Genomic DNA, 13,456 nt, shown 5'->3' on the forward strand with positions numbered 1-13,456 from the left:
TGAGGTTGTGTTTGCGAACGATGGATGCGAGGGGGCTCATGTATACGTGGAGAAGTGTGGCTCACTGTTTAGAGGAGGCAGACCTGGAAGCAGAGGTCAGCCTGGGACCAGGGTTCAATTCCCAGCTCGGTGGGGTCTGAGTCCTAAAATGTCCATGGACTCGACAATTCTCGCTCTGGTGCCTACTCGATTCACGGGTTCACACTCTGCGACTCTGGGCAATAGCTTGCTTAATCTCCACAACGGCCCCTCGCGGCGGGATGCCTGGCTTTCACCTTGCGGATACCATGCCGGGGTTATCTCACAGGGGAATACCAGGACGGGTTCCCTAAGCAAGCGCTTAGAAACCGCTTGGTGATTTGCGCTATATAAATTCCTGTACATTTACATTTACATTTACGTTGAAGAGTGTGGGACTGAGTCAAGATCCTTGTGGTACGCCGCAGATGACTTCGGTGGCTTCTGATCTAAAAGGGGGGAGGCGGACTCTCTGGGTTCTTCCTGCGAGGAATGAGATGATCCAGTCCAGTGCTTTTCCTTGAATTCCGATGTTTCTGAGGCGGTGTATGAGGGTATTATGACAGACTGTGTCGAAGGCTGCGGAGAGGTCAAGTAGGATGAGGGCAGCTGTTTCACCATTGTCCAATAGTTTACAGATGTCGTCTGTTGCTGCGATGAGGGCGGTCTCGGTGCTGTGTTTGGCTCGGAATCCGGATTGTGATATGTCGAGGGATTTGTTGGATTCGAGGAAGGCGGCGAGTTGACTGTTGACAGCTTTCTCGATGACTTTGGCTGGGAAAGGGAGGAGCGAGATAGGGCGGTAGTTTTTAAGTTCATTGGGGTCTGCTGTGGGTTTCTTCAGGAGGGCGCTGAGTTCGGCGTGTTTCCAGCTTTCCGGGAAAGTGGCAGAGTTGAAGGAACTATTGATGATGTCGCGAAGGTGGGGAGCGATGATGGAGTCTGCTTTGTTGAAGATGTGGTGGGGACAAGGGTCGGTTGGCGATCCTGAGTGGATGGAGTTCATCAGGCGGATGGTGTCTTCCGTGGTGACTGGTTTCCAGGTACAAAGGTTGTTAGGGGGGAGATTAGGTTCTGAGGTGAGTGGGGTGGATTGGTCATCCGGTTGTTTTGTGAAGCTGTTGTGTATGTCGGCGATTTTGTTGTGGAAGAATGAAGCTAGGGAGTCGCAGAGGTGCTGGGAGGGAGTGATGTCATTGGTGCCGGCTGATAGGTTGGTGAATTCTTTTACTATGTTGAACAGTTCCTTACTGCTGTGGACGTTGTTGTCGAGTCGATCTTTGAGTGCTGATTTCTTAGTGGAGCGTATTAGTTGATGGTGTTTACGGGTGGCGTTCTTGAAAGTGGCTAGGTTTTCGGTGGATGGGTTTCTTTTCCAGGCTTTCTCGAGGATGCGGCATGTCTTCTTGGATTTCTTAAGCTCATCATTGAACCAGGGGGCTTTCTTGAGGTTTAACTTGGTAGGGTTGTTTTTCAGAGGTGCTAACTCGTCAGCGCTGCGGGAGATCCATTGTGCAAGGTTGGTAGCTGTTTGGTTTGGGTCTGATGAATAGGTAGGAGGGTATTGGTGGAGCGATGTGAAAAGTTGCTCAGTGGTGATTTTGTTCCAGTTCCTGCGGGGAATTTGTTGAAGCTGGTTTTGGGACGTAGTCTTTTTGTAGTTGAAGTGCACGCAGCTGTGGTCTGTCCAATGGAGAGCTGTGGTGTGGTTGAAGGAGACTTATTTGCTGGATGTAAAGATTGGATCGAGTGTGTGTCCGGCACAGTGGGTGGGGGTGTTAACAAGTTGTTTGAGTCCAAGATTAGCGAGGTTATCTAATAGGGTGATGGTGTTTCTGTCGTTGTTCTTATCTAGGTGGAAGTTGAGGTCGCCTAGTAGGATGTAGTCCTCGGAGGGGAGGGCGTGTGGGCTGATGAAGTCAGTGATGTCTTCGCTGAATTGTGTGCGGGGTCCGGGTGATCTGTAGATGAGGGTACCTCTGAGTGTGGTCTTGGGGTTGATGTGGATCTGGAAGTGGAGGTATTCGGCGGTTGTGAGGATGTCATCGGAACTGGTCGAGATGCGATGGGTGTTTTTATGAACAATGGCAATGCCTCCTCCTATTTGGTTGGTTCGGTCCTTACGGATAATCTTGTAGCCGTCAGGGATGGCTATGGCGATGTCGGGTGTTGAAGAGGAGTTCATCCAGGTTTCTGTGAGGAAAGCGACGTCCGGTGATGTAGAGTCGAGTAGATCCCAAAGTTGGACGGCGTGACTGTGGACTGAGTGGGTGTTGAGTAGGATGCATTTCAGATGGTTGGTGTCGGCATTCTGTTTGATGTTGGTGGGTTTGGTGAGGGTCCTAATGCAGGCAAACTTGCAGGAATTGCAGGTGAAAGGTCCATGGGTGAGGCCGGGTGCAGCTTGGTAACAGGTTGGTGGTCGGCCGGGGTTAAGGGCTGAGAGGGTAGAGGCGTTGTACGTGATGCGGGAGGAGGGGGGGGGGTGCGGGAACCAGGGGGTCTGGCGTTGGGCGCGGTCCAGGCGCGGACGGGCGTAGACGGGCTTACCTTTGGCGCACCTTCGGCGCGACCGTAGCGCATGGACGCTGCGCGTAGGTCCATCTGTCTATAATTGGTAGTGGAGGGGGGCGGAGCGTGGGAGGGGCAGCTGGGAGGCGGGAGCGAGGTGGAGTGACGGTGTGGGAAGGCACAACAAAACAAAATGGCAGCAACAATAACAACAAATGTTGCGAGGCAGGGCGAGATTGGGCAAAAAGGAGCGCTATGGGGGAGAATTAGTGCAGCAAATGCTAGCGGTTCAAAGCGCAATGGTAGCGTTAAAAGCGCTATGAAATTTGGCAGCAGTTTAAGTAAAATGCACAGAGCAATGAAATTGTACAGACAGGCAGGCGAGGCAAAAATCACTCAACAATTAGCAACCAGCAAAGCAATACAAAGCCCAGCAGTGCGCAAAAGAACTCGAAATGCAAAACGTAAAATGCACTCAGCAGTCAATAATCAGTGAAGTAACACAAAGTCCAGCAGTGCGCAAGCGAACTCGGAATGCAAAACGAGAAATGCTCTCAGCAATCGCTAATCAGTAAAGCAATATCAAGCCTAGCAGTGCGCAAATGAATAGACAGAGGCTAGCGCTTGGAAAGATATTTGGCAGAATCAGAAGCGCTACGCCACGATACCAAATGAGGAGGAGGTGAGGGGAGCGACCGCTTCTGCCGAGGACAGGACAGTCACCTGCGAGAACATCCACAATATCACCTTTGTCTGTTAACTGAAAAATACAGTTGCCATCAATAGCCTGGTGAGGCAAAGCACATACACAAGATCTCTTTAAATCCACTTAAAGCAGTCAATAATAATATTGTTAATCAAATACTTCATATAAATGTGACCATTAGGGTAGTTTGAATCCTCTGACAAAGAGGGGTCTGTCCCATTTCCAATCACTTTGTACATATTTCTTTTCCATATGCTTTGATGTATTATTGAAAGAAACACAGATATGTGGACATTAGCAGGTAGCAGGGAGCTGTAGATTAAATAGGCAGTATAATTATAGAATTGTGTTGGACTGTAACAATTTTTCAGCACCCTCAAACTCCCAGGCATATTTTTTTGTTTATTTTTTGGTCCTAGGATTGATAAACGCAGCTTTTAAATTGGTGATGATTTGCTTTAGATCACAGCCATCAGTGTCCTTTACACATGTTCTTCTCATTCTGAGGCCTGTATGAAGATCTTCATATTGGATGTGTTTAGTGGCACAAAACTTTATATTTATAACATTTCTCAACATTTGAGGTTGGGGACAGAGGGGCATGGTCAGTGATGCGTCACCAGGTCATAACTCCTTGAATAGGAGTTAAACATTGATTGGTGCTGTAGTGTTCTCCTGTAGTGGCTGGATGGAACAAGGTTGTGGGAGAACCAGCATGGTCCCAATCAGGAGCAGATCTCCACAGAATTTCAAGGTAGGTTTTGCTTACCTGGAAATAAAAACATAAAAAATCCCCTGAAGATTGAGCAAAGTGGAGCATGCTCATGGTACAACCCAAATACACTGGGAGACTGTTCCATTTAAGTGTCCTGTCGGACGTTCACATCCCCACCTTGTAATATGCTACTTTCATGTGCTGTATGGTGAAGGGATGCGATTTGCTGGCACTACCTAAGGTGGACAAAAATAAACTTTGTATCTGTTCTAATTTGCCTGGACCATTCATCCACTGTGATGTTTTCTTGAATTTTCTTTTCATCTAATCGCACTTTTTACACTTGGTCTCAGTGATCCAGCTGGTGCTTTTATTGTATTCTCCAAACTGTGAAGGAGTGGTTGTCTGTGTTTTTTACAGGCGAAAATATGAGTCAGTCACAACTTCTGGACAAACATGACTATTTATTCAGTCCCTTTTCTGTTGCCACAGAATACACCCCCTCTCCTCCCACACTTTCAACCTCTGCTCCAAAATGCACGGTTATGACTTTACTTCTTGAAGTGTCTCATACTCAGTGTTGTCTATTCAGTAGAACAGCGAAACCATGTGCAGGGTATTCCTTTCATGGTAGTAATGTTCTATATTTGTTTTAGTTGCTGGCGATGTTGCTGAAGAAAAAGAGATCCCTGCTCAACAGCCACATTCTCCATCTGACCTTTTCCTTGGTTGGTACAGTGGATAGCGGTAATGAAACATCCATTATTCCAAATTCCACAGCCTTTCAGGATCTGCTCTGTGACTTTGAGGTATGTGAACATTCAGCTTAAGCTGCATTTCTTTTATTAAAGTGCCTCACATAACAACAAGTTGCCAGGTACAGGTATAGCAGAATCATCGATAACCAAAACATCTGGCTTAGAACAAATAAACAAAGCATATACAGATGACCTGGTTGCATTTTATACATATGTCCTTCTCAGCACTCTTTACAACGTTATATATAAATTAGTGGGTGTGTGCTTCTAGATACCATATGAAATAGTCATCTGATTATTTTAACATTCTTAGTTGCATTATTAGTATGAGTGATAACCATGTGTTCCTCAGCGTGTGAGGCAGTGCTGCAGCAATAGATGTTTCAGTTCTCTTTTAAAAGTGTTGTAAGAAGATGCTGACCTGATGTCTGGTGGGTGATAGATTGCGAGTGTGCAGAGGTATTGGTCAATGTGCCACATCAGGGTTTTCATTTTTTTCCCTCTCGAATTGTCCTTTTATTGTAAATTGGATCTTTTTGGGGCTTATTTATTAAACCTCAGTTACATAGTTTAAAAGCTTATCCTGCCCTTGAGCCTGGTATGAGAGCATTCAGTGTGGGGCAAGCCACTTAAGTCGTGATGTTCTATTAAGTGTGGTTTCTCTGGATCATGGGGTCTCACAAACATTTTCCATGGAGCCGCAAAATGTGTTCTTTGGTGTGACAGAGGGCTGTACGGATGCCAGCAGGGATGTAAAGTGGGTGTAGGGGAAGCAAAGCTTGTATATCTGAGGGCTGTCTTTACAAATGAAGGTGTTCCTAAAGTTAAGGGCCTAGTTACTTCCTTTCCCTAACTGCAATGAACCTTTAAATAAGTGTTTGCTTTATAGTTAACTTTTTTTTCATGTTAGTACTGAGTCGAGTAAACAGCAGCCCACTGCTGCTACTGCCTAGGGGGCCGCATGTAAGGGTCAGGAAGGCCGCATGTGGCCCCCGGACCGAACTTTTTTTTTTGTTATTAATTTGTTTATTGAGATATATCAATGTTACAGTATAATTCAATCATGAATTATAAAGTAGATAATCTTACGGAACAAACCTCAATTGGGGGAACCCCACCTCCCCCCCCGCCTTGCATGGTATACAGTCCGATAAACATGTACATTGCAACGAGTTATACATGTTTGTACATGTACATTCTGAAAGGAATACATCAGAGTAGTAATGCGTGCACCCGGGGACCTTGTGTTCCAATTAGTTGGCCATTATGTCCTGGGGAATGCGACTATCGAGGCACCTATCCATACTTTTGTGGAGAGATTACTGCTAGTATCACTTGCCAACTGGTACAGTTGGGTAATAGGTGGTATAATGCCGTCAGTTATCCGGAGGAGGAGTGGCTTCAGGGGTCCCATTCCCCTCATGTGCCACTGGGCTAGTCTTAGTACTGGCAGTTATGGAGACGGGATTGGTTGTTAGGGGACTTCATATATCTCCAGGCCTGGAGGTGGGCGGGAGGAATTCAGCATAGCTGAGTGATTGCTTTTGCCATGTTGAGAGGTCACGTAACCAATCTTTGAATTTGGGAGCTCGGCCACTTCCCCACCTACATGCCACCCGAACGTTTTGCAATTAATAGTCCTAGTGCTAAGAACTTTTTAAATGCAGTGTCAACATCTTGTGTATCCAAGAAAGGCTATGTCGGTGATGCATGTAATGGCGTGTCATACACGTAAAAACCTGTTGCCAATAGTCTTGGATAGTGGGGCACAGCCAGGCCAGGTGGAGAAAGTCTGCTCCCTCATCTCTACACCTCGCACATCTATCGTCCTCCCTAAGGTTAAACTTATAGAGCTTTGCTGAGGTACAATATAGTCTATGTAAGAACTTAGAGTATATTAGCCTCAAGCGACTGTTGGCTGTTAATGCCTCTGTCAGCTTACAGCTGAATTCCCATTTTTCATCTGTCAGTTGTATCCCTTAATCATTATCCCATTCAGTGTGGGCCATCAAGGATCGGGGATTCAGCGCCTTTTGTGTATGATGGTAAATGAGTGAGGCCGCATGTCGGGGGTGGGGGGGGGGTCCGCTTGTAAGAACGCGTGAAGTGGCGGTAGTGTGGATGGCTCATGGGGAAATGCTGGTGTGGCTGCCTTCCCGCTTTGCCTGAACCTTACAAACATGGAGAGCTCCATGGTTGTGGGTACGTGTATCCTGAAAAATTGCTCCCTGGACCGGAAGGTACCCCTGTGTAGAGGTCTCCTCATGTGGTAAACTGTAGCTTATGTAGCATTGATCAACATTGCTGCTCATATGTGACTTGGAGAGATGGATGGAAGATTAGGGGCATTTTGGGTGAGTATAACATGGACATGTCCATCCAGGTAGCAATATTCCTCCAAGCTGAAGGTAGTGCATGCGACTGTGGTAGGGTCTTGCTCATGCTCCTTACAGGGGGTGAACAGAAAACCTGAGGGAGGGGTGGGTGCCATTTACCCTTCTTCTATCGCCAGGTGGGGCCTGAAGGGTGGTGGATGGAACCAGTATGTGGCGAATTGCGCTTGGGTACTATAGTAATAAAGTTCGAAATTAGGCACATCGTACCCTCCCTGTGAGAATGGCAACATCAGGTTATCTAGGCTGAGTCTTGCTTGTTTACCCCCCCCCATATTAGACGTATTATCTGCGTTTTGAGCACACTGAAAAAGTGTTTGCCGGGGTTATACGGTATATTGGTAAAGAGGTAGAGGAACCTGGGCAATAATATCATCTCTACCAGAGAGATCCTCCCAGCCTTGAAAAGGGGTAGGGTGAGCCATTGCGTGATAGACTCTGTGACCTTCTCTAGGGTGACCCCCTAATTAGCCCGCATTAGCTCGTCCCTGTTTCTAGTTATCCGGACCCCCAGGTATTTGATTTCCTCACATTGCCATGCAAGTGGGTAATCTAGTGGGTATGGGGCAGTCGCACTTGTGAGCGGGAAAACCGCTGACTTGGTCCAGTTGATGTTTATGCCTGAAATCGCTCCAAATTTGGTGATTTCCCATAGTACAGGATTAAGGTTATCTTGTGGGTCTTTGAGATAGAGGGTGACATCATCCTTGTAGAGCGAGATTATAAGCTGCCTGGACCGGTACAACAGGGCCCGCTTAATTATGCAGCTGCCTTACTTTAGCGGCTAACGGTTCTATGGCCGGGGCAAATAATATGGGGGGCAGCCTTGGCGAGTGACCCTAGTAATGGCAAAACTGAGGGAACGTGCTCCATTTAGGAGGACAGTGGCCGTGAGTTGCTGATACAGTAATTGCACCCATCCAAAGAAAGCTGGAGGCATCCCCATGTAGCGCAGGGTGCCTAGGAGATAATCCCACTCTACGGGTTTGAAGCCCTTGGTGGCATTGAGGAAAACCGTAACAGCTGCTCTCCTGGGGTCGATATCCTGTAATACTGTAGGGAGGGTTTGGAGATTGTGGGACGTTGCACTGTTGGGGATGAATCCGGACTGGTCCTGAAGAACGAGTCTCTCCATTAGCAGGTTTAATCTGTTGGAGATGCCCTTCGCGAGAATTGTGGTATCGCAATTAAGCAGCGATAGGGGTGATAAGATTCACGTTGGGTGGGAGGTTTATCTGGTTTAAGTAGAGATGTGATCAGGACCTCTCTCATAGTGGCCGGGAGCTGGCCCTCCTCCCTAGCCCAATAGACGACTGCTTTTGATATGGGGGTGTGTTGTGTCTGGTATGTCTTATAAAACTCTATGGGGAGGCCGTCCGACCCAGGCGCACGCCCGATCTCATTTGCATGATCGCTGTGGTGACTTCGTCCACCTCCAGCTCGGCACTCAGGAATTCACGCTGGGAGTCGCCCAGCCATGCCAGGGCGGTGTCCTCAAAATATGCGGGAAGATCAAGCGGGGTCCCTGTTGTGTTGTGTATAGGGATTTGTAGTACGTCATGAAGATATGCAGTTGCTTGGTGAGGTTTCTGTGAATCCCGCCCTCGGAGTCCTGGATTTCCGCCACATAATTGGAGAACATTGGCTGTCTGTGGAGTACAGCTAACACCCTCCCGGGACGGTCCCCCTTGCCGTAAGTACCTGCAACATGATACTTGCCGCGAAATTTGCATTTGTGTTCAGTAGTGTCTGTGTATTTCGTCAGTTTGTCACGTAGCTTTGCCCTGGCAGGACCCCCACCTGTTGTGTTACTGGGTTCTTGCTCCTATGCTTTAATGTCTTTTTCTAACCGGTTAAGGTCGCTACGTATATCTTTTAAAATGCCCCCGCCCTTGGCAATGCAGGATCCCCTGATTGTAAATTTGAAAGGCTCGCAGACAGTGGTGAGGCCCGGCACAGAATCCACATTACGCTCAAAGTACTCTTGTATGTCTTGTTCACGTTCGGTTCTGAAAGTGTCTATGAGGTGCAATGGATTAAGTCGCCACTTAGCGTAGGGGATAGGTCTACGGGGGGCTTCAGCACCATCTTCACCGGAGAGTGGTCGGAATACGTTCTCACCAAGTGACTGACTGAGTCCACCCAGCCCGCCATCCCCCCGGACACAAACCAATAGTCCAACATGGACCAGGAAGAATGTACAGCAGAGTAATGTGTACCTTCTTTAGTTGTGGGGTGCATGTGTCACCATGCGTCTATGAGGTAATTATCCGAGCCGATACTGGTGAGCTGCTTCTGCATGCCCATGTAATGTAGGGCGGTAGGGTGATATCTATCCACAGATAGTATTTCTCCCCACATGGAATTTAAAAAAAAAGGGGATCGTACACTTTGGGACCGTAACAGTTGACAAATGTTATATCATGGGAGGCCAGGCATCCCCACATCAGGCAGTAGCAACCCTGTGTGTCACTGGAGGTATCGCCTAGAATGAAGGATGTGTTGCGTTTAATGAGGATTGCGACCCCCCTGGAGTAAGTAGAGTAGGACGAGAAGCAGCAATAGGCGGCCCACCTGGTTGCAAAGTTAGGAGTGGTGCTAGGGTCCAGATGAGTTTTCTGAAGCAGGGTGACTTGCACCTGAGGCCTCTCAATATACCTCAAAACCTGGAGTTTCTTACGCGGGTTGTTTAATCCCCAGATGTTCCATGTTAGACAGTGAAGATTAGCCTGCATTGTAGAGATTGAATCTGTTGATGTAGCATGTACCAGCTAGCACGGCACGGATATGTGTAAATCGGACACTTTTATGTATTGAGAACTGAGCAAGGCAAATGACCCTTCCCACCACCCACTCCGAAATCCCCAACGTGTTGGACATTCATTCCCTCCCAATCACAACTTTGAAGACTCGAGAGAAGAAAAATTAGGGGCAAAAAGCCAGATAGTACTTGAGTAAGAGGTACACTTATATGGGTAGAGCTAGGGGCCCCCAACATACCATCTCCCCCCCCAATATCCCAACCGTCCGTCGCCTCGCTCTAAGCGGGCTGATAACGGTCACGGGAGGAGGGTGAGTGTCCGTGCGGAGTAGACCATATAATCTCTTTGTAGGTGGTGTTATTGGCTGGAACCAAAGCTAAATTCAGTTGTAGGCCTCTGGCATTGTCTGGTCAGCACTGCTATCTGGAAGCATCACAATTAGTCGACATTGGGGACTTGGATCTGAAGCGTGATCTGTTGGCAGCCGCGGCCGGTGATGTCCTACGGCAGATTTTCAGGTAGTGTTTGGCCTGCTGTGTATTTTGGAACACATGTTGCTTCCCTTGATGTGTGATGCGGAGCCGTGCTGGGTAGAGCATAGCATAAGGGATATTCAAGGTCAGCAGTTTCTTTTTGACAATGGTGAATTTTCTATGTGCGTCTTGCACATTTTGTGTAAAGTCCGGATAGAAAGCAAGGGTGGAATTCCCGTATTCTACCGTCTTCTTTTCTCACGCCAGACGTAGTACAGTATCCCTGCCCCGGTAGTTAAGGAAGCGGACCACCACAGGGCGTGGAGGAGCCCCCGAAGCGGACATGCATTCAGGGATCTGTGCGCTCTTTCCACAATTAGATGTTTAGAGAAAGCTTCAGCCCCAAACAGTTCCTTGAGGAGCTTCTCTATGAAGTCCTCCATACAGGAGGTTGTCTCTGCCAGGCCAAGTATGCGCACATTGTTCCTCCTGGAGCGTGCCTCCCGGTCCTCGTTTTTGTCCGCAGTGATTTTAAGCAGCCTGTTCATTTGTGAAAGTTGCTTTCTGCTGCTCGTGGCTCCATCCTCCCAACTCGTAGATTCTACTCTCAGCCTCCACAATGCGATGGTCATGATGTTCTAGCTTGTGCACAACAGACTCTCGCCGAGAGTTCATGGTGTCAATTGTGGCATCTATGGAGGTGAGGCTGTTTTTCATGGTGATAAGCAGCGCTTTCCAGTCCTCGTCCTGGCGTTCCAGTGTCTTAGTCCCTCCTCGACCTGGGACCGGGACGTTTTAAGTGACTCAAAGGGGATTTTCGTTTGCTTCCCGTCGGTCTTGCCCATCGTGCGTCCGGCGCGGGGAACAACAACCACAACTATGGAGGGGAGTGGAATGCAAGGGCTCACCGCTCCAACCACCGGAGGGGAGCCCGCGCCGGGCGCCCAACCGCGACACAGTTTCTCAACAAAGCACGGGTTTGTCGAGGAGTAGCCTGTATGAGCACTTTAGGCGGAGCCAGGATGTACAGCTGTACATCAATGTGCTTTATGGATATGCGGCCCACTCGCCCAGGGTAGGCCACAACCTCAGGCTGATAATAATTTCCGTCTCTGAGGCCAGTCAACACAGACACTTAAGGCGCTCACCCCGACGACTCCCCCACCAGCTCCTCACCTCTGCGCCGGTACGGGTGTCGCTAGATCTAGGCAAGCAGGGCAGTCGCCCTTCCGCGCGCCACAGACACCAATAATGGCGGCAACGCGGCTTCCGCTCAGGTGTAAGGCCGCGGGCTCCAGACACCGCGTATTTTAAATTGTGGGGAAATTGTCTGCCTAGCAGACTTTGTTCCCATTCGGTAGATCTGAGTAGGTACTGCTGTTGGTGCTTAACATGAGGAGCCCAATTCAGTTTTACAACAAAATACAATGGTACCTCAAGTCTCAGAAATCTCATTTGTACAAAGCCTTTGAACCTTTCACAGCACACGACCAGAAGCAATCCAAAACGGATCACAAAATGACTTTCTCGGGACCGTATTAGGTGGAAGAGGATTACCGTTTGACAAAACTCTAAGTGAGCATATTGAAGGGCAGAACAGGATAGGGGACATGTGTGGGATATAATTTAGTGCTGAAAAGACGGTGGTTGGAAAGAATAGAGTGGGCTGGAGAACCCAAACATAGCCAGATGGCCGATGTCCAGACAACATGATGTGTTGAAGATGGTGAGTTTGGGAGAACTGGTGGCTCAGGCATGCCTCATTTTTTCTGCCACAACTACGTCAGTTTCTCAGTGCTGCAGTTTAGCATTTGATCTGTTAGAGAACAAAACCACCACGTCGCACTCAAGCAGAAAATTGGCCTCGTCTCAGATGCTTCACCATTGTAAAGTACCAGCTATGGATTATTTTCTTAGTTCTATGTAAACTTCGCAACTCAGTGCTAAATTGAACTCCTTCCTTACGATTTGTCATTCACTGTATCAAAGCCTTGTGACCAGAATTGTGATGGTAAACCATAAACAGGTTAACAAGCTGTCAAAGCAGGTGGTACTGATTCGAAGATTGAAAGTTGCTTGTGGCAGATAGGAATGCGTGCTACCGTCTGTGCATGGTAAATTTGTACGTCGACTGATTTGTATACCAACATCAGCATGAACCTAAGGTTGGGTTGCAAAGCAGATGCAGTGTTAAAAAACAGTGCAGCTTTATGAGCCAGCCTTTGTACATCGGACCCTTAGCCTTCTGTTGCTTGGCAAAACTGTTTAGTAATCAAATTAAAATCATTTTTGTGGGATAGTATTTCTGTCTGTACTCATGTGTTTTTTCAAATCTGCTTCAGTACTGACCACTAAATACCATGTCATAATAGCACTGTGTCCTCCATTTGCAGGTGTGGCTTCATGCACCATACGAGTTGCATCTGTCGTTATTTGAGCACTTCATTGAATTACTCACCGAGTCAAGGTAATTGGACAAGACACTGTACATCCAACACACAGTTTCTGTTGAAAACAATTAAGAAACTGTACACTGTTCTTATGTTTTTTTTTTCAGCGAGGCTGCAAAGAATGCAAAGTTAATGAGAGAATTTCAATTGGTTCAGAAACTTTTCATGACTTTGAGGGACTTTACTCTGTCGCAGCCCACTATTGCTGCAATTGGCAATGTCCTGAGTTTCTTGCTTCAAGGTTTCCCAAGCAGCAGTGATTTTCTCCGGTAATGTAAAAATGTCTCTTTTTGAGCTGTGTAGTTCAGTTCTTGCTTATTGTTTAAAAAACAAAAAAAAAATAACACTGTGTGCAGTGCACCAAGTATTTGTATTTGATGCACAGATTTGCATTTTACAATGTGAGACGCGGAACACGCTTATGATACAGATAACACTTAGATTTTATTCATATCTGCAAAAGTAGGTTGAGTGTTGCACTAGTTGTCGTAAAGTCATTCTCCAAATGTTACATATGAAGTGTTTCTCTTGGCAGGAGAGATCAGAATACACCTTCATCTATTTTGATAAATTGCTGCTGAAACCCTAAAATGTATAGATGCTAAGTTCAGCATAGTTTTTCCAAACTCTATTGTGCCGTCATATCAGTGCAAAAGGGTAACATTCCTAT

The 13,456-nt window shown here is 47.3% G+C and overlaps 1 protein-coding gene across 3 annotated transcripts in view; it reads left to right on the forward strand.

Annotated features, from left to right (window-relative positions):
* Positions 1-13,456, forward strand: part of WDFY3 (WD repeat and FYVE domain containing 3) — a 1,930,620-nt gene that overhangs the window by 944,953 nt on the left and 972,211 nt on the right. For all 3 annotated transcript variants that reach the window (XM_078676292.1, XM_078676293.1, XM_078676294.1), the window contains 3 exons: positions 4,607-4,759; positions 12,730-12,803; positions 12,894-13,055. In XM_078676292.1, the coding sequence (XP_078532418.1) occupies positions 4,607-4,759; positions 12,730-12,803; positions 12,894-13,055 (389 nt within the window). The remainder of the gene's footprint in view (positions 1-4,606; positions 4,760-12,729; positions 12,804-12,893; positions 13,056-13,456) is intronic.

This window comes from Lissotriton helveticus, chromosome 2_1, assembly GCF_964261635.1.
Source record: "Lissotriton helveticus chromosome 2_1, aLisHel1.1, whole genome shotgun sequence".
Taxonomy (NCBI): Eukaryota; Metazoa; Chordata; class Amphibia; order Caudata; family Salamandridae; genus Lissotriton; species Lissotriton helveticus.